This window comes from Meleagris gallopavo, chromosome 3, assembly GCF_000146605.3.
Source record: "Meleagris gallopavo isolate NT-WF06-2002-E0010 breed Aviagen turkey brand Nicholas breeding stock chromosome 3, Turkey_5.1, whole genome shotgun sequence".
Lineage (NCBI taxonomy): Eukaryota > Metazoa > Chordata > Aves > Galliformes > Phasianidae > Meleagris > Meleagris gallopavo.
This window is the reverse complement of record NC_015013.2, coordinates 23,206,855-23,229,176: the sequence shown is the minus strand read 5'-3', so window position 1 is coordinate 23,229,176 and position 22,322 is coordinate 23,206,855. Positions and strand designations below refer to the sequence as shown.

At 34.5% G+C, this 22,322-nt stretch overlaps 1 protein-coding gene across 1 annotated transcript in view; it reads right to left on the bottom strand.

Moving 5' to 3' along the window:
• Positions 1–3,017: 3,017 nt before the first annotated feature.
• The window catches only part of DNAH5 (dynein axonemal heavy chain 5), a 108,666-nt gene continuing 89,361 nt past the window's right edge, over positions 3,018–22,322 (bottom strand). Inside the window, 14 exon segments of the mRNA XM_019613825.1 lie at positions 3,018–3,658; positions 5,297–5,528; positions 6,065–6,217; positions 8,190–8,402; positions 11,178–11,393; positions 11,916–12,119; positions 13,050–13,255; positions 13,914–14,133; positions 14,634–14,879; positions 16,743–16,892; positions 17,830–17,951; positions 19,015–19,205; positions 19,493–19,607; positions 21,302–21,545. Coding sequence (XP_019469370.1) covers positions 3,507–3,658; positions 5,297–5,528; positions 6,065–6,217; positions 8,190–8,402; positions 11,178–11,393; positions 11,916–12,119; positions 13,050–13,255; positions 13,914–14,133; positions 14,634–14,879; positions 16,743–16,892; positions 17,830–17,951; positions 19,015–19,205; positions 19,493–19,607; positions 21,302–21,545 — 2,664 coding nt within the window. The 3' untranslated portion in view covers positions 3,018–3,506.

The window sequence follows — 22,322 nt, the reverse complement described above, 5'->3', positions numbered from 1 at the left end:
TCCCCAAAAGCTTCCACCTCTGAGCATTAACCTTATTCAGCTGAATGGCAGAAACTTCTGTCTACTCAGTACCTATTATGATTGTCTTGATCCCTCCTCAGTCCCTATCTCCCCTTCACACAAAGAACATTCTCTTCTTGAGAAAAAGTACAGAGATGGTTTTTATTGACTGCCCCAGTGCCACAGCTTGCATTGTAAAACCCACAAGATGTGATAACGTGGACCATATCCCTGAACTAATTATAAAGATATTAGTGCTGTTCCTATGCTTTTCACTGTCAGAGCTTTTGTTAATACCAAACCAAAAATACATGGAACATATCTGATTTCCATATTCCCAATGGACAGGTGCTAGAAAAAGAAACAAAATCAGTGTGGTTTAGTACAGTGAGAACTGCCTCCAAAATCCAGATGCCCCCACTCTAGGACATACACTGTGGAATCCTGCCACTTTCTGTATAGCCATTGCCACTGTGACTCTACCATCCAATCAAGTCATCAAGACAATTTAGAGTGGTAATAGAGTTCTCAAAGGTTTGGTACAATCACTGGAAACAACGTGTGTCTTAAAGTTTCTGATATATTTTTTTGAGAAAAACAGAAGTACTCTATACATGCCTAATATCCAGATCTGCATACTAGCTATATCCACATCTACCAACCATGGTTAGAATAATAGATCTAGAGAAAATATTCCCTAAAATAAAACTAGTTCAGTAAATAGAATGTACAATGAAATATTGTGGTGATTCTGATCCCTTCTACTTCTTCTCAGACATTTTTTTCCTTCCTCATTACAAGAATTCATTCAGTCCCATGAAAATGTGCTGCCCTGCTCATAAAGTACTATTTTGAGACAGCCTCTGGCTGTACTGGATTGCAAACACCAAACACAAGGGTTGGATGATATTTCCATGGCCTGATTTTCCATCTGGTCATTTGTGTGTTATAGAAAACAGAAACAACTGCATAACCAGAGCAAACAACTAGCTTACGAAGCACTACTTCTTTTTTCTTTTTTTTTTTTCTCCCATAAGGATTTCTTTTCTATTGCATTTTGTCATAGACTCTTCTCTTCTAAAATTTCTTCTATTATGCACATATAATGCAATTCTTAACTGGCTTCTAATTTTATTCACGGAATATCTTTATTGGTCTTTTCTAAGTAAGGATTACAACACAGAATTTGGAGACCAAAATAGGAAAAATACTTTAAGCATGAAATGATTTCTTATTCTTCACAAGAATTGCTTCTTTGTTGGTCACTTTTTTCCAGAATGATAGAATAACTTAAAAATATCTAAAAGTAAAACTCAACATGTTTCTGTCTAGTCTGATACATATTTTTGAGCTTGATTATTGCTCAACAGAGTGTCAAGAAGAAATGTGAACCAACTTATTTTATATGTGAAATGAAGTAAACATTTTTCTTTGAAGTCATTTCAATTTTGACTGCAATAATTTTTTATTGTCTGCACATTTTCTGCAAAACATCTCAATCGAAACAATATTGATTTATGTAAGTTAATACAAAAGAAATTGATTTTTATGTATGATGACTTAGGAAGGGAAGAATTTTTGAACACATTTTATTTCACAAAGCACTTCTTAGACATGCTTTGCACACACTCTTTTCGCAATCTTATACAAGAGCTAACAGGTTTCACCATTTCTCATTATTTACTTTCCTAGTAAATATTGATCAGATTAGCAAGGAAACTGACAGATTTGGTTTGGAAATATTGGTGGTGGGTAGATAGTTGGTCTGGGTGATCTTGGAGATCTTTTTCCAACCTTGGTGATTCTATGATTTCTTACAGCATCTTTCCCAAACCAATCTAATTGATGAGTCTATAATAATAGAGTAGATCTGATGTCATGCCAAAAAGATGGGTTTACAAGGCAGAGTAATCTATTGAAGGCAAACAGTATACGCACAGGTCAGTGATTGCCAAGCAAGCCCATTGTAATGAGGCAGATCCAAGGTCAAGTCAGAAAGCCAAAAGAGTAGGTGAGGGGCAAGGACCACATACATGGGCACAGGCACAGCTGCAGTGTAGCTGCAATTTAGCTGCTTGGTGTGGAGTACACAAACTAAGTCCTTGGTATAGACCAAGGGCAAGAACTTCACTTTAACAGCTTCCAGTATAAGGAAAGGCAGCCTTCGGTGAGACTTCTTACCAGATCTTCAATTGTACCAAATTGTACACAAGCCCAGGTCACAAAGCCCCTCAGAGAGCAGGAGTATGCACTCAGAACCCAGACATGCTCCTGCATTTCAAAAGAGCTTCTCATAAAACCTTCCCATCTTTTGTTTGTTTGTTTGTTTGCAGGCACCTAAAAAGTTGATGCCAAACCTTATAAGAAATGGAGGTAGGAGAATAGAAATAACAGTGACTGCTTCACTGATCTATCAGCCTTCAGGCATAACTAGTATCACCAACACGTATTCATTTGGGGAACTTCCCTATTCCCTATGTAAGCTTCATAGAAAATACCACCAAAAAAAAATGCACGTGAAGTTCATTCACTGACAATTACTTCGTGGTTTGACTTCTTCACACAGTATTTCTTGTCTTCTTTACAGTATTAAATAGTACAAAAAAATCACGATCTGAGAAGTGCCATTTGAAATAGAAATGGCTTGAATATTCTTAATGTAGATGATGATCTTCACAAGAACATTGTGTATCTTTGAAGGAGAGGAAGGTCTCTTGGTGAAAGACATGAGTTTACGGTAAGTTAGAACACTGATGAGCATTTGGAGGATTTCTGGAAACTAAGTAGAGGTAATAACATTTCTCTTTGAAGATAGATTCCTACATGGACCTATCTAGCTGAAAAGCAAAAAGACTGCAGCAGACACATAAAAACTTCTTCCCTTCCCTTCCAGCACATACTTATAAGTCATGAACCAGGTAATAAGGAATTCCAGCAGCTGTCAAATGCTTGTTTTTGTATGTTATATCATGAATTTGTTCTTCAACAGTAGTAGAACAGATGCAACGTTATTCCATTCTTACTTTCCGTATTTAGACAGCAAGCAAACTATAAACAATCAGCCACAAGACAATCATGGAATGTCATGAAGAATATTAACTAATACAAGTGATCAACTCAGCTTAGTTTTCCATAGTGGAATAAACTGACAAATAATGCATTTAGTTGCTTAAAGGTAAGCCTTGATACAACCATAATTAAGCACCAAAAGGTAACTATGTTCAAGTCAATCTTTATTCAAGGTGAAATAAAGCACACAATAGTGAGATATTTATCATTAAAAGACAGATATCAAAGTGGTGCTTGAATCAGTTTAACAAATTATTATTACTCTAAGTATTAGCCTATGTAAGCCTGTTATGCAAGTTCACTGAGAATGATTTACTAAAATTACCATAATGGAGTCTACAACTTAATAATACATTTTAATAAAGTGATCCATCCTATATCTAATTGTTACAAACATTTAAAATCAGAAAAAAATACTCAGAAACCTTTTTTGAACACTATTTGACATCACAGAGAAGTGCTACCCCACGCAGTACCCAGTGCTCTGGAGGCTGAAGGGTCCTAAGATCCACAGCAGCAATGTAATTCACATCTGTACGAATAGCCTTCTTGTAGACTGGACACGAATACAGACGTGGATCTTTTGAAGCTGAGATGACAGAAAAGATGTAGAAGAAAATCAAACTGGGTTATAAAAACAGGATTTTAGTGGACTGGGCACAAGGAAATATAAAACCACCACAGAAAAAATTTTTACTTAATTCTCGCATTGTTCACCACCATGCTATTCCAATGAATGCTACATACTACTTGAAATTCTGGGAGATTTCGGATTTAATGTCAGCCATGAGAAACAGGATATAGCAAGAAATGTAAATGGACACTCTAGCCTCATTAGCACAATTACTAGTTCAACCTGTCCATTGAACATTAGGTACTAATAATATATTATTACTGTGTTAAAAAAAAAAAAGGAAAAACAGTGAACAATTTGTTTTGAAATGCATTTAGTATTTCAGAGTATAAATCACTGTCTTCTTCACTTAGGAATCAGAACAATAGTCTAGTCTTGCTTAGTATTTCAGTGTGTATATTGGCTGCTTTCACAGTGATTATATCTCTTATAAAATATTACCTACGCAAAACCCTGGCAAAATATCATGTAAGCAGGTTCTGCTTCTGGAGATGGAACACTTTTCAACAGAAGTTTCTAATTTTACACTGAATATTGGGTATTCCTGTCCTACTGCATGTTTCTCTTCAATGGCCCTTCCTATTTTACACACACATACCTCAAAAGTAAACATTACTCTAAATCATACATATCCACAAAACAATTTTTTTGTTGTTCTTTGGTCTCCTAATTTCCTTTCAGTTCCTACAGCCCTTTTCTGCCTCAAAGGCCAAAATGTGTGATATTCTATCACATCCCTCCACTGCTTCCTTACTTGTCTTAACTCAGCATAGCCCAGTCCAGGAAAAAAAAAGTGTAATTTTATATATAAACAGTACATATATAACACGTTATCTCTAAATACTTTAAATGCGTGATACACATTATACATACATATATCTATGTTGTGTATACATATATTTATACATATATTCATATATGAAAAACTTGTATATTACATTGGCTTTTAGTGTATGGAAAAGGTTACTTGTGTTGGGGCTATAGAGGTTAAAGAGTTTGTACATATAAATTTTGATTCAAACCTCTCAAGCTAGGAGCTGCATTCTGCAAATATCCAGATTTCTGATCTTTAAGCCATCATATCAAATGTTTACCAGGTACTTCAAAATATCAGTGAGAAAATAGACTAACTCACTTCAGAGCCACACAATACCCAAATACTCTGAGAAAAGTAAGCAACAGTATCTCCAAAGTTGTATATTAATAGCACCACTAGCATGTACATTAATGTTAAAATTATTAATTTCTACTGGAAATTAAGACCTTTAGTCACAATGGAAGACTGAAGGCAAGCATGTTTGTCATGAGGCAAAGAACAGTTCATCTGCAATATGTTTTAGAAGTTCTTAGTACAATTAATCTATCTAAATATTAGTGCAAGAAGTACTCATTATTAATTGTCAAGGAAAGTCAACAGCTTGCTTTTTGTGGAAGACTAAGAAGTCTCCCTTGTTCAAAAAGATTCAAGATGTTTATCTGAATGGGATACAGCCTGATGAAATTCCTAAAGTCCAAGAGTCTTTCATGCCATTGAAATAAAAGGGTGACAATGAAGTCTATCAAATTAATGTCTTCTACAATACAGCTACTTACTGTTATTCTCTGCATATATCCTTATAACTGGCATCATCTCGAAGAGCACTTTGGGCTTAGATTCAGTTAGTCTCATGTTTTTTCTGTCCCAGCTAGCTCCTTCCAAGTACAGCCCATACACGTAGACACCTTCCACAGGAGGGCTTGTGATATCATCCTTCATCCATTTAGTAACCTCATTGCACAGCACTACACTGTCGAGAGCCCATCCTTTGTTAGCCCTTGTTATTTCCTGCCCAAAACAGATAGAACTATGAACTATGCTGATGAACATAGATATTTACTGTTCTCTTTTTAAGCAAAAATTGGCTCAACCGTGCTGAGCAAACAACACAATCAATATATCCACAGAAACACATACATTAATAAATGCTCCAAACTTCATACTTGACAAGTATAAATAAATAAAACTCAGCTACTGAATTGCAGAAGTGTAAAAAAAAAAAAAATAAAAGAGGAAAAGAAGTTCATTAGATATGAGACATTAATTACCCACTCTAACTTAATAATATTGTAAGGCAGTGTCTACACATATAAGGCCAGGATCAAAGTAGAAAAAAATAAATTAACATACAAGCAGTTGATAATGAAAAAGCATGTGTGGCAGAATAACATTCAGAAAGTCTTAAACAGTCAAGCATTTGTATGTCTTCCTGGTTGATAGCATAGAGTCATGTGCATAACTCAGCATTCAACACAACCATATACATAAAAAAAATAAACTGTATATCTAATAACACACAGAGTGAGACTTTAAACACTGTTTACCTGTCTCATTGCAGTTAAAAATCCTTGAGGATTAAAAAACCCTGTTATCCAGAAGCAGTTTGGTCGGCTTTCAAAAACCCAACTGTAAAACTGGTTGTTTCTTTCTAGAAGTTCAGTAAACCAGAAACCAAGTGTACTGGAAGCCCAAGATGCCTAAAAAATAATAAACAACATGTTCATTTTCTAATCTTGTTCAGCAGTTTTAAAACATCATATTCAAGTCAATAGAATGCGACTCTTCACAAGGTAGTAAACAACATGATATTAGTAAAGCATTTAAAGTTCATTTTTCATATATTAACTTTTAGTCTGATAGTTGTCTCATACTGAAACCTGAAGAAAATTCTTGTTCTGTTCAATTTCATGGCTAGTATCCAATTTAGATATGCTTAATGCTCCCAGTGGTAATTGTCTATTTTAAGACATTTTTTCAAAATCAGATAGCTGTGAGAACTAGGAAGAATTATTGTCTATGTGTCTTTCTAAAGTCAGAGTCAATGCATCAAGTTAATAGGATTTCTGCTGAATCTATTTGGTTTTTTTCTGGAAAAAAAAAGGAAAATTGAGCTTATACTATGGAAAGATTTGTGATTATTTCTCTCTTTGAGTAGTCCTATTATACTTGTGCTGTGAAGCATCTGTTATGCTCCGTGTTTTGTACCACGAAAACACTTAGTTAATAAAAACAAAGCAAAACAAACCTCTCTACATTTATTTCCATCAGTTGCTATAAACAGCTCTCGTTCTCCTTGAAAATAATTTATATTTCCGATTTGTAAGTGAGAGAGTGGAATAATCTAATTACATTCTTTAAATCAAAGAGGGCTGTCAGAATTCAACCCATGGATTGAAGACAAATGTAATACAATGAAATCTTTTAAATTAAAAAACTTAATTGCTTTTAAAAAAAATTTAGCTGGATGGCTGGTTAATGTTTTCAAATATAATCAAATATTCACACTAAAATACACAAGTGGAAGAGTTCTTCCATTATTCTAGCAGTTAACTAATTCAAAGGATTCTATCTGAAGTTAGGAGAGCACATGTATGTCCATTAAACAACTCTATTCAGCTGTCCAGTGAGTATGAATTTCTCAATATGTAAAAAAAATTACAATAAGCAGCTTAATAAAACCCAATGCCACTTCTATCCATCAGACACTCTTTCCTCTGAGACAGATAGCATTTTATTTTATTCTGTATCAGTATATAATTATTACAGAATATTTAATTTTACCTTAGTTTCAAAATAGCACCACCAGGACAGCTAGCCTAGCACAACGCTAGAATATGAAAATCAATTTAATTGGTCTTAATTGATGCTGTAGTAAACACCACTTCAATATCAACCATATAAAACCAAGCAAAATGACATGATCAAGACTTTGCAAGTCTTAATAAGGGCCATGACAACGGCTAAGGGACTGGAGTATCTATCATATGAGAAAGGTTGAGAGAGCTGGGACTGAATAACATGCAGAGGAGAAGGCTAAAGGGAGATATTGTCAGTGCTCATGAAGAGAGAATGAAGGTTACAGAGTTCAGACTCTTCACAGCGAGAGGACAATAGGCACAATACAAAACATGAAAAATTTCCTTTTAGATTTAAGAAATTGCTACTTTTTTCCTCAGTGAGGATGATTGAAACCAGAATACAGAATGGATAGAAAGGCTGTAGACTTCATTCTTGGAGAATCCTATGATATGTTCTCTAGTCCTGCTTGAAGAAGTATGATTGGACCAGACTATCTCCAGAGGTCCCTTCCAACTTCTACTATTCTGTCCTAATCTCAAAGAATAGCAACACTGGACTCCATCAGTGTGGGTGCTATTTTTGTAAATCTATCATGACATTTAATGTTATACTCTTCTCTCTAGCCTTCTAACCACCAACAAGCAATAGTTTGTCAAGATGGGAAATGCCTGTATCTCCCACACTCATTTCTGGTTTTATAAATTAAAGAGGACTTGCTTTGATTATTTTTGCCCAAATTCTACCCCAGAAGTTGCACAATATCCTAGTGAACATGTACACATGTGCTTAAAACAAGTATTTATTGTATGCCTAGAAATTTATAATAATTTCCTCTAAACAAAAAAAAAAAAAAAAAAATGTAGCACTTACTTTTTTCCAGCTTGCAGGAATCCTCCCATCATACATGCAGTCTAAAGCATCCCTCAGATTTTCACTCATAACAATTGTCCCATCAATGGCAAGTTTTAGATCAGTTAGAGTGCTTCTTACTAATGAAATAACTCTCTGCATTTGTTCAATCTCCTGTCGCAAAAATATGTTCACAGGCTGAAAAGGTCCCATGTTCTTCAGTTTCTCTTTTACCTGTAAGTAGTAAACCAAAGACCCTTCAACAGAAATAAAAGCCAAGGGTGGATGTATGTCAAGGTCAGGCATCGAAACAATTTTTAAAATATAATACTAAAGAAGTTAAACCGTCAGCTTGGTATATTTCTCAAGTGCTCTGCAAGACAGAAATACAGCATTTGTTCTAAGTAAAATCTATGATGCTGAGACTGGCTGTAGTTTTAGTTTGAATTATGACTCAGTCTCTATATAATTCTATAAGCTAAGGTAATTTAAGCAGCATTTCAGCCATATTTCATTTCAAGAACTTCAACTTTAATGCCAACAGGTAATTTCCATGGTTCACTTTGTACAAACCAATCAAGAGTGATTACCCCAGCCACTCTGCATCAGAATATCAGCACTATTTATCAGCAGTGTCTGGGAACTATCACAATGGTAGGCAATCTTGTATTCTAATAAAAAGTGCTAATATATTTTTATCAAAAGTGAAAATTTAACAATTTAATAACAACTGTATGGAGATAAATGTATATTTTTTAAATTTATATATGGCCTTCTACTCTGCACTTGCGAGGTTCCATTTGGAGTTCAGGCCTGGAGCCCCCAAGACAAGAAAGACACAGAGCTGTTGGAATGGGCCCATGGAATGGGCATTCAAAACCAGATTGGAGAGGGCCCTGAGTTGCCTGATATAGCTGGTGGCAACAATGAGCATGCAAGAGGTTGGAACTAAATCATCTTTTAAGTCTCTTTGAACTACAGCTATTCTTTGACTATATGATTCTATTTGTGAGATAAGTAAAAAAAATTACATACCAGTTTATTCCGATTTTGAGACACATTTATTCCAAAACAACAAAAAAAGGAATTTATATAGTTATCAACAAATGAAATATTTTTGTATTTCACATTCACTTTTATTACTACAAATTACATTTGAATTTGTCATTTTAACCCTAATTTAAGACAGAATCAGGATCAGAGTTGATCCTCCCCAAAAGATTTTTCTAAGGCTAAATTGGCTTATGCAATGACAACGAATAAAGTACGCCTTTATTAACTGACATATCTGGCAATGCTAAAAAAAAACTGAAGAGAGATGGGCTAGCAGCGACCAGGAAATTTAGCCCATCATTATAGCAATACAATTCTGAGAAGTTTATAATCTTCTGCAGATCTCAGACTTCTGGTTCAGTAACTACGGCCTTTTGGAAAGTCACAAAATTCAGACTTCTAGGAAGACTATAGTTCAGAAACTTCAGCAAGTACAAACCTTTGGGAGACTGATAGTTATTCAAAATTCAGATAAATCATCTGCCCAGACAAAGTATACACTAACATAATTATATCATTCGAGTGAAGGGAGATTATGTAACTAATAATGGGTTACAGAAAACATATAGCAGCGTGGGTACCTAAAGAGAGTATTTGAAATGTTATTACTATGAAAAAAAAGGAAGAAAGCTGTCAGATTGTACAGGTCTCTTTGCTCCTTCTCATACATCTGCATCTTGGCAATTTAGGGGTTTATAAGCTACCAAGCCTTATATTGAGTCTTCACGCTAACATCCATTAAAGATTAAGTCGAATACAAAAATATAACAAATCAGAAATTTCATCACCCCCAAGGAAGAGATGGAGAGCAAATTATCTAATTAGTAAAACATCTTACTGCCTAAATGAGCAGATGAATTCAGCAATCTTTTAAAGTTCACTCCTGCACAAAACACAGGTGTGAGAGGTTTTTTTCTGATGATACGTGGTGGTGCCTTACATCCATTTCATAACAAAAATGTAAATGCTTTTTCTGGTGTCAAAACCAAAACTTCTTGCTTTCATGCTTTTGAAAATAAATTGAAATACAAAAGTTCAGTATCCTCTGATACTGGAAATACAGGAACCTTAACTATTTTACAAGCATTTTTGTCTCATTTATTTGATGTTCACAACCAACTTCATCTGGTAAGAAATTTAATGTCAATATCCTAAAATTCCGGGGTTCTAAAGTACAACTTAGATCAACTAAAGACCCAGAAGCAATACAAATTATTCAAACACTAAACTGTAGTTTTGAGGATGGGGACAGAGTATAACTTATTTGTGTCTGTGTATTTTGTTATCAGTAAAAATTTTCTACCTTAGGAAATCTCTCACTTCCAGAGATATCACATTTTCCACATAAATAGAGGTAAAGTTACTATTTCAGAAATAAAATTTCTGTGAAGGATCAAGTGGCCATTATAAATATCATTACATGAGCTATTACATGTAAATATGAGTCCTGAGATACTAACGTTAGGCTTCAGACAATGAAAGCTATCACTTCTTAAACTTTTTGGACAAAAAAAAAAAAAAAAAAGATCAAATCCTTCTGCTGAAAAGGAAACAACCTACCTACATGTTGTAAGAGGAATGCCAGAGTAATACATATATTAATGTCGTAATACTTCTAGAAGCGTAAGTACACTTGTAAAATACCACCTACTACAATGTCAACAGCCTTAACTGAAACATTAATGACTCATTCTGCCCTCCCTAGTGCAAATGACAACTTGAGCATTAAGTGGTTTAATATTTTTGAAGAGCTCTTTAAAAAAGTCTTCAGTCCATACTTAGTGACTTCATTATAGACGTTAAGTATCTGGTTAGACCACTATGAAATACGTTTTTAAAGTATAGTCTGGATGAATAAGTATAAATGCATTTTTAGAACAACCAATATAATTTTTTTTTTAAATTCATACAAAGTAAGATATAGCAAATGTCTTTGACAGAATTTCAATAACTCACTTCAAATGGTACATAATCAGCAGGAAGCTTTTCCAGCATATCATCAGCTAGTCTGGCTACAACTGCCTCTCGGGTTTCACCTCCTCCACCAGAGCTGTCCTTTGGCTGAATACTGAGGATGATGTCCAATATATCTTTGGAAAGTTTACTTTCATAAGTGATATCAGCATTGGGGTGCAAACCAAATACCTCTGGTGTGTCATAAACAGGAAGACTCTATAAAGTGAAAAATAAAAAGAGCACAACTAGAGATAGATTTATATACTAACTATATTCTAAAGAAGAAACAAAAATAAGGTTAATTAAGAGAACGGATTTCTTCAAACAGACTTACTACAAATATCTTGCTTTGAGCTATTTGTTATGTCACAGTTCAAGTCACACTAAAGTTAACAATAAATTCAGTTTTTACCTCCATACACTATTTTAATAGTCACCTTGTTCTGCCATATCAAAGCATTGTTTCTGTGAGGATGTACTCAATGTCTGGACTCCATTCTATACTCTCTTTAATAACTGTATCCTTTCCAGTACATCCCTCCAGCAAATCACAGAAAAGAGTATTGATGCAATAATAGCAATAACTCACACCAACAAATAAGCAAACAGTTAGAAGGCAATAAAGAGTCTGTGGAGACAGAATACATAAACTCAGAAGACAAAATTCCAGAACTAGGGAACTTCTGAGAAACTTAAGGGAAACTTTTTCTTCCTGTTAAGCAGCTTTCATTTACCAACCTGTATGTATTGAAGGTACTGATCCACCACAGTACATTTGGGTATGCCATATCCTTTGTAGAAGGAGAATTCTTGACTGAACATTTTTTCATTGAACCAGACCTTAACAAAGGTGTTCATCAGCCTTTTGTCATAGTCATCTGTCACACGGCCACCATACTGGATCTCACCTATCATGTAACAAACAGTACTCCAGGAAATCCCCTACAACCAGACAGAAAGAATTGACTTCAGCTAATCCTCTTCTCTCTTATTTATATCTCCCTTAGCATGATCATCTGATACACTAAATCTTGCATTTCTGTCCCTTTTGGAAGATAATTATTTTCTTACTACTCTTGTGTTACTATAATACTGTGTCTGCAGAACACCCTCAAGGATTTCATAGAATCATAGAATCATAGAATGGCTTGGGTTGGAAGGGACCTCAAGGATCATGAAGCTCCAACCTCTCTGGCACAGACTGAGCCACCAATCTCCATATCTAATACTAGATACTAGACCAGATTTCTCAAAATAGAATACCTTGACAACTAATTCAAAATGCTGTTGTGGCACCTGAGCAAGAGGGATACAACTACACTTCCATCAGTTTCTTTTGAAAGGTTAATTGCAAAGTGATCTGCCATATATCTCTTCAATACAAATGACCATATGAAAGTGAGGAAAGTAAGAAGTTTTATGCTGTCAGTAAAGGCAACAGTCTGCTTCATTATGCTGCCAAGATAGCTTGGAGAAGTCGAGTCAGTGTTTTTACTCAAAACTGATTCAGACAAAAAAGTATAAAAAGTGGTTTGTTTTAACTATCTGATATAGTTAGCACTGAAAAGGAGATCTATATTTCTATTTCTATATTACGCTTGTGAAGTTTTGGAAGGAGAAGGCTTGGGGCGTTGTTTTTCATTTCTGTTTTGTTTAAATATACAATATTGGGAATTTTACATGCACGGATTTAAAAGTCTAATTTAAATATCCTGTGCTGCAAGCATGTATATTTGAAACACCGAATGTTTGTGGAAGTTAAATAATAATTTAAAATTGTGTTTGAGTTTCAGTTATTGGAAACTATGTAATACATTCTGCTATTGAAAATATTCATGGCATTAATCTACCTTCCCCAGAAATGTTAATTACCTTCTTGGAATCTGTGCCATCCAAGTGGTTTTGAATGAACTGTACAGTGGCATTGAAATCAGCTTGGTTAAACTCATAGGGTATACTCCAACCCAGAGATCCAAATTTGCGTCTTTCTTGAATCGCGGAGTGTAGAAAAGCTACAGCATACAGCATCGCTTTCCACTGTACCATGTCACTGACATCTAGCAAATCCTGGCTGACACCTATTGGTTATAAATGAGTTTTATAAGAAGGAATAGTATTTTCAAAAGTACTTCAAATCAGTACTAAAACATCATTCCTAGGGATATTTAGTTGGCTATCTGCCTCCCCAGGAGAAAATTACTATCCTACATATTGTTCTATGCTGGAGATTTTTAATTCCAATAGCACAAATCAAAACAGTACTATAAATTAGTCCAGACAAAAAGAGTAATCTTCAGAAAACATACAATTTACTAATAGTTGAGATTCATGTTAAGTTGCTTTCTACAAAGACTCTTTAAATACAGACCTTTATTGAATGCAGTAAAGAGCACTTAATTGCCAGCAAAGAAAACGTGTTGCTTTTCTGCCAAAACACACAAGGAGATTAACAATTTAAACATTCAGAAATGTGTAGCAGCCAATATTTGAGAACAGAAAAAGTATTTCCATGCTTTGCTATCTATATAGTTCTGGTATCAAAACTTCAGCAGATTCTCTATTCCTTCTAATTTTCACAATTTCTAGCTCAAAGAATCATGATATGTCCTGACATTGTTGTGATCAGTTCCTCATAGTTGTTTCCAGGCACTAGCAGTGGCTATTAAGTGACCACATACTAACTGCAAAGAGTCCAAAAATAACCAAAGTTTAATTTTGAATCACTCCAGCACTCACCACTGTATGTTCTCTTTAGTCCAGCTCTCAGCCCTTGTGGTGGTTCATTGGTAAACTTAATACACATTTGGAGCAGGCTGATGGGGAACTGTTTGTGGATTTCAGTTGTCATCCATAGTCGAAAGCCTTCATGAACAGTCTCTGCCTCTATTATAGTGTCCATCAACTCATCCAAAAAGTCAAGTCCAAGGTGGCAGTTCTGCAAAAGTGCCCAACCTCCCTAGTTTAAAATAGCAGAATCAATATGATATCAACAGTGTTTGCACACTAAAAGCACTGAAATCAATCTTTGTTTATGATGTAGGTTAAGGACAATGTATCTTAATCAAATCAGAACAGAGTATAAGCACTCTACGTGTTTATGAAAGATATTAAAGGAAGAAATTCTCCGCAGCCAGTTTTGCCCAATGACGAACATTTAAAATTCATGCATTTTAAATAATTGATCAATTCAAATATGCTCATCAGCCAAGAACCGACAGCAAAAATTCCATTTTGTGTGAAATAATCATGTCTGCACAAAAAATCAAGAAGTTTATTATGTTCGATTAAATGAATGTGAAAAGAAAGTTCAATTACTTAGGACATGTATTTATGCAAATAAATATAGGTTCTTAAAACAGCATTAACTGTACAACAAAAATCTTTGTTTTATGGCAAGAGTTTCCGTTGATAAGTTTCAAAGAAAACATTCACATATTTGTTATATTTGTCTCTTACATGAGCCATTGTCTGCTGCAGAAGTTTACGAGCATGGATTTCTTGCCCCTGGCCCATGGAAACATAACGTGTCTCTGTCTTCAGCTTTTTTCCCAAAGCAATGATGGAGTCTGTTGGATCAGAGCCCATGGAAAGGAAGCATATGAGTGGAACACGTGGATCTGACTCTTCCCATGTCTTCTCCAAGTCCAAGATGACTCCTTCTGCATATTTCTCCCCCATAGTGTCAACAACATATTTTCTTGCCTATATTAAAGAGGGTAAATTTACCATACTACATAATCACTTAATATCCTTTTCTTCCCAGTGTAAATACAACTGCTATATGTGATGAAAAACAAATGATGTAAGATTTATATAGGCCTTACTATACATAAAAAGTATAAAATATAGAATGCTATACTGTATACATTTTAATAGCAGAAATAAAAACATGCAACTAATCTGCTTTATTTGTTAACATTTCACATTGTCTTCGAAAGTTCTCACAGCTTTATAAAACCACTTAAAACTTAGTAAATAAATATTCTATTGCATATAGCTCCATGCATTGTTATATATATATTATGTTACATATATATATTATTACGTATAATATATATATACACACACACATATATATACATATATTACAGACTAATTAAAAAAAATAACCTTGCCAAATAGAAAGGTTTTAAATATTTGAAGATCCTATTTTAGGAAAAAGATGAAAAACATATACAAGATAAGCCTCAATGTCATTAGGTCTTTCCCACCTTTATGCTTAAACAAATTATAAATAAATGGTAATAATGATGAAAAAATCCAGAGGAAGTAAGTAAAGATCACCTCTCTTATACCCTATTTATTTACTGCAAAAAACACATTATTCTTCCTTTACAAAATGTAAAAGGCTCTTTTTCAAACAGCTTCAGATAATCTTTCTTGTATGCTTTCCCAATACATTGATTGTCTCTTAGAGTAATCCCCCAGTTAATACGTAGAATCATAGAATGGTTTGGGTTGGAAGGGACCTTTAAGATCATGTAGTTCCAGCCCTCTGCTATAGCCAGGAACACCACCCACTAGACCAGGTTGCTCAAAGCAAGCCCCATACAGCCTGGCCTTGAATACTTCCAGGGAAGGGGCACTCACAACACACAACCTTATTGTTCAACCTGTTCCAGTGTCTCACCACCCTTACAGTAAAGAAGTCTTCTTGATATCTACTCTAATGTAAGACTTCTCTGTTACTTCTCAGAAAAACATATTTAGCATTTGATAATTTGTTTTCGTAAAACAATCATAAGATGAAAGGCTATCTTGCCCCCGTTAACAGAACTGAGGAAAAACTAATTTTGCTTGACTAGTTTCAGATACATTGCATGCATCTAAGACATTCATTACACAGCATCGCTTAGCCTTTCATTGACTATGCCAATAAATGATGAGACTTTCTTTGAATTCAGTTGCAATGTCTAAAGGCTTGCATCCATAAAATGAATACCACATTATTAGTGATGTATTCTGACTTCAGTAAATTACCAGTCATAACTCTGAAATTATCAGCAGTTGCATAATTTGTATTCTTCTGCACTGGAGCAACACAAAGACTCCTAGAATAGGCTCCTAAATAGGTTTTATTATTTTTTTAAGATTTAATTTTACATTTATCTCTTTTCTAAATAGATTATTTGAAATTAAAAATTTTGAACAGACACTAATATGGATTTTTCTAAGGTTGGTCTTACAATTGTTCCATGCAATAACTGTTTTTTTATTTTATTTTATTTTATTTTATTTTATTTTATTTCAGCCTAACAAGAGGACACTTCTACAATACCAGTGAGTAATATTAGCAAGAACAGTTAAGAATACAGTCTGAATTGATAAGGGATAAACACATCAGCTTCCAGATGAAATCCCATATCCATACTAAAATATCAGAATCATTTTGAGAACTTGTAAAAAATCCATACGCTATCTGTCTGAGAAGAATTTCAGAAAATTCAGTGCAAAGGTCCATTAGAAAAATTCCTTTTAAGTATTAAATAAAAAGGTACTGAATTGGAATTCTTTAACTATTCTCTAATAACACCTGGATAGACTATGCTGGCCATATAAATGTACCTGAGCAATGGTCCTGTCAGGGCATAAAGATCTGATAAGAAGAAGATGTCTGAAGCAATCCAGGGATTGACCATAGCCACAAGGAACTGGTTCTTCTTCAGGATTCTCTTTATCAAACCAGATTTTCCACTCTCTCTCTGCTCTAGAAATCTGAGGTTATACCAACAAAGGAGTAAATGTCATTAAACACAAGTCATATAACAAACATTGCAAGTTCGCAAGCTTTTAATGAGGGTCAAAGATGCTTAATCCACACACAAGTATTTCTCAGTGTTACTCACAGATTTAGTATGGCTATTAAAAGAGAGGACAAGCTTTCAGCTTTTTAGTACAAAACAAAAAGATACGCAACAATATCTTTCTAAGCATTCATATTTCGAAAAGAAGGGCTACTGCTAAGTACTTTCCTCTAATGAAATAACTACATAGCAAGATCAGAAAGCAGATAGCTTGACTTCTAGCTTTGAGAACACTATGTACATATCTACTCCCCCAGTACAGTAGGTATTATTCACATAGTAAAGTGGAGTAAGTAAATTGCAAGTATTATATGTGAATAATACTACAGTACTACAACAATAGTACTTTACTACTACACTTAGTATCATCAAGGCACTTCAAGGTACATATAATCAGTAAAATATTGGAACAAACGTAAAACATAGTTTAAGAAAGCAAGACAGGGATGCAAGAAATTCTAATAATCTTGAGGAAGAAGAATCAAATTCAAATGTGAATTGCATAATATCAAGTTGTAAAGATGTATAACTATAGTGTGTGAAAGTTTCTATTTTTTTTTTTTTCTAATTTTCCTGTGTTGGTTTTGTTTTGGAATTGTTTTTTGCCTATTGTTGCTTTGGGGGGAGGGGATTGTTCAGTGGTGGCTTTTTTTTTTTATGCTACTTTTCATTTTCTTATTTTTACGTCTTTTTATACTGTTTGCTTAGCAGTCAGGGCCAAAACTAATTACATTGAAGCCATCATTTTCATTCTGTTTACAAAATAAACCAGTTTCTCTCTCCATGTCTTGATCATTATCAAATAATCATCCCCAAACAACAGATTATTTTAAAAAGCTTTTGCTTACTTGGTCAAGAATATCTGAAAATTGGCTAAGTTTACTAAGCTCCACCAAATTCAGCCAAGTCATATCCAGGATCCATTTAGCTGGTTTGGGAGGACAAGCTTTAAGGTCCAGGGAAGCACCACCTGAAAGAAAAAAAAAAGGAGAGGAAAATTTGGACAACATAAGCTAGATACCACAAGACAATTTCACATGACTTCCTGTCTTCCCTGTCTGAAGATATACTTTATAACATAGGATAGTCATCAATAAATTTCTGAGTAAGCTTGAGTTTACAGAGGAAAAAAGTTAAGCTTTTTTTCTAATACTTTTCTTCAAACATTTGTTGCTGTAGAAAATGTGATGATTTATTCAGTATGTGTATTTGCGTTCCTTGGAATTCCAGTCAGATTAAAAGAAAGTAACACAAATAAAAATGAGGTTACAGGGATTAACCAAGTCAAGCCAACTTTGGTGAAATACAATCTGCAATATGGTTAACTTACATAAGTTCGGGTTTTTTTGTTTCTTTCATTAAGATTTACTTAGACATGTCCTTGTACAATGTACCTGAAAATAAACGTTATTTGAGAAATATATATTTGAGAAATTAAGATTTTCTGAAGATTAAGAGTTTCTGAAAATTAACAGTTATAATCCATAAATAAGTGCTGCCTAGAAAATTAGGAGCATACTGGAAAACCATGGAGCAAAAGTATGAAGCCACTCCACGATTTTCACTGCAGTTACCCTGTTTGCATACCATGAAGACTAATGACATGAATGTGTCATGTTCAGCTCAGTCAGATATTCTTTTAAACTGTAAGTTTTGCTTTTGTTTCTTTTTTGCTTGCTTGTCAGCCCACAGTTACCAAATAAAGTAAAAACTTAATATAAGTATTTTTCAAAGTAAAACCACATACATGGTGGTATTTGAACAGCAGACATACATATCAGCTGAAATTATAGTTATCAATTTTCCTTTTAAATTTCCATGATTCTCATAGCTAAACTTATCAAAATTTTATGTGTCCCTATAAACCATATGAAACTGTCTGCCACCAGTGCAGAATGATAAACACATATTCCTTTGCTTGACTGACTTCTCACATTCAAAAAGGAAATACTAGGCTAGGAGACACAAATACAGCTCATAAATTTTCTGCAATAATATATACACTCTACTTAAAACTGTTCTGTAGTTTCAACCTTTAATAAGCGTCAGAAATTCTTCATGCTTCACTCTGTTTCTTTGTATATCAATCTTCAAAGTAAGTAATAATGTGAAAAGAAATTTGTGCTCCTCATAGAGTCCTCGGGCTGCATATTTGAACACTTCATATGTCATATGTTCGATAATATTAGTAATCCTCTTGCTAGTTATAGGGCTTTTGGTAGACCTGTTGGAAAAAAGATCTGTGGTTGAATGTCGATTTGGATATACCTTACTAAAGAGAATGCTATGTGGAGGAGAAAAAAGCATAGCTCAAAATTCTGAAATATCAGACAACAAATTAGCAACAACTTCCCAGCTGAAAGAGCAACAAAAAAAATATATCAGTTCCTTTGAAGTCACTCTATGTAACTGAAAATCAATACAGTATGTTTCTTAATAATTTAATAGCTGATCTACTACAGTCACCTCCATGAATGGGTAAGTATGAATAATACTTGTTAGCAAAATTACCTGGCTAGGGAGCTGTCAAAAAGCCCCAAAAACTGTCGAAGTGAAGTCTGATACATCACATTGACCATGCTCATCTCAGTAATTAGAAAGTATAAGATGCTACCTCGAGTTGCAACTGAAGAATAGAAAACAAGCATGTTTTCAAAACAGAAAACTTTAAACCCTACAACAAAAACACTGAATTTAAGAATACATGTAATCTGAAGGTCTTTGAGTTGCTTCGTTCTTTACTGACCAGAAAAACATTATATTAAGTTAATCTTCATTTATGCATGCACAAAAGAAAATCTTTACTGTAATTAATGCACACTATATAAAGCTCAGTTTACAATTATGAGCATATTTAGAGAAAAACTAGTTGGTGGGATATTCCATTAAACGTTAGAGTATAAAAAATATGATAGTTTCAAGAACTGCTTGAGCATCCAAACCAGTTTCTCTTACAGAATTTTATAAGAGCCATAAAAAAGCCAAATGGATTAAATTGATTTAACTTACCCAGCACTGATTTAAATTACTTTCAGAAACCATTTGGTTTTCAATACAAAGATTTTATAAAAACCACAATGATTTCTGCTACATTAACTGTACTATTTTACACATTTCCTAAAATGCAAGTATAACATTCCAGAGAGCACCTTGCTTCATGCTTTCACCTCCCAGTTAAAAGACAAAAGATGATGAAATGTGTTGACTATAATTTCTCAAGGGTCTAAGAAAAGATATCAACAAAACAGACACAACGCATTTACCTTTATACTGCTCCCTAAAACAGTGCTGTTTTGAACTCAACTGTACAGTTACTCAAATACCCTAAAGACTACTCTCACTGACAGTCCATAAAAAGTGTCAGCATTTTCACAGTTGAGAGAGAACAATCAAGCCATCCAGGCTTCTTCTGCAGTAGATTAGAAAGATAGGTACCTTCCTATAAGGAGCAGCAGGAAGTTCGGGGAGAGAATAGATTCAAATTTATAAAAATTTGACATGAATATTATTTTGTCCACCATAACTCAATACACCATTTTCTAGATAGATTTTGCTTCAAGTGCTTCCCGTCCATTATGGTCATCCTGATTTCACCCTGTCATTTCTCTTACTCTAGGTATTGTTCTTTTAATCATATGCTCCAGCCATTTCCCTTCTATCAATAACTACACAGAATCACAGAATCATAGAATAGCCTGGGTTGAAAAGAATGCCAAAGATCATCTAGTTTCAAGCCTCCTGCCATGGGCAGGCTTGCCAACCACTAAACCAGCTGCCTAGAGCCACAATCCAGCCTGGTCTTGAATGCATGCTGGGATCCTTGGATTCCTTGTGGAATGCATCCACAACCTCCTTGGGCAATTTGTTCCAGTGCATCACCACACTCTGTGTGAGGAAATTCCTCCTAATATCTAACCTAAACCTCCCCTGTCTGAGGTTAAAACCATTCCCCCTTGTCTTATCACTATCCAACCCTCATTAACAGCCGTTCCCCCTCCTGTTTATATGCTCTCTTCAAGTACTGAAAGGCCACAATAGGTCTCCCCAGAGCCTTCTCTTCTCCAAGCTAAAGAAGCCCAGTTCCCTCAACTTTTCCTCAGAGGAGAGGTGCTCCAGCCCTCTGATCATCTTAGTGGCCCTCCTCTGGACCCACTCCAAAAGATCCACATCCCTCTTGTGCTTGGGATCCCAGGCCTGGATGCAGTACTCCAGTTAAGGCTTCACAGGAGCTGAGTAAAGGAGGACAATCACCCCCCTTTCCCTGCTGGTCATCTCTTGTTTTAATGCAGCCCAGGATATAGTTGGCAACTTTGCACTCACCAGGTCTGTATTCTTCACGAGCTGAATTTATCTGTACCTCTGTTTCAGCAGAATTTTGCAGTTTCTGTATTACCTCCTCAGCTGTCTTTTTAGTATTATTCAGTACAATTATTAAACTATCATCATCTGCCAGAGAACCCTTAGTGCTTGTAAGTTGGAACAGAAGGTTATCTTCTAGCTCTTTCATCCTCCTTCTGTTTAAAGTCACGTCTTCCATAAGATCTGTTCTTTCTTTCTCTAATTCCTATTGAAATACATGGTAATAATTGGAAAACAGAAAAGAAATCAAAAGCAAAATATGACAAGGTACTTAGTTCTAAAAGTGCTATTCCTACTGAAATAGTGGATGTCTAGAATAACTACACTAACATGCAAAAAGAATTCCAGTGGTATTTCTGACAGTAGGTCTATTGCCAGCTTTCTAAACTTGCTATGTAGATATGCATTAACAGATCATTCCAACAAGTAGGATGGGGAATGCTGATGTCCTAACAGATCTGTAAGTCCAAAAAATTAATTGCTTTTCTTCTTCTATTTCTAATGAAGACAGGTGCAAACATCTTTCAAAAACCATCCTTTGAATTTACTCAATCTAATGCTGTCTTCATTTATGCCCTGCTTTTCAATTACCATATTGTAAATATAGTCTGTTCAACAAGGATCTTTCTTATCAACTAGTCAAGTATTAAAACTTTCAAGCACAACTAAAATACTTCTCCATCAGACATGAATAACATCAGTCTCTCAATAAAATGCTTCACTATTTAAGAAAAGAAAGAATATAGAGCTCAAATTGAATTTTTTGCTACATTTATTTAGCTTGTTACTTTTAGTAATACAAGTAAAGTCACGTGTATGCTTTGTTTTCCAGTAGTCATTTTTAAAAGTTAAATATATGTTGATTAACAGCTTTACATAAAGGCAAAAAGAAAAGCTGCTTAAAACATTCAGAAAAAATGTTCAGAGATGCAGTGTCTTTTAGATTATTCTTCTGTCTCTCTTAAAATAAAATTAAAAAAAA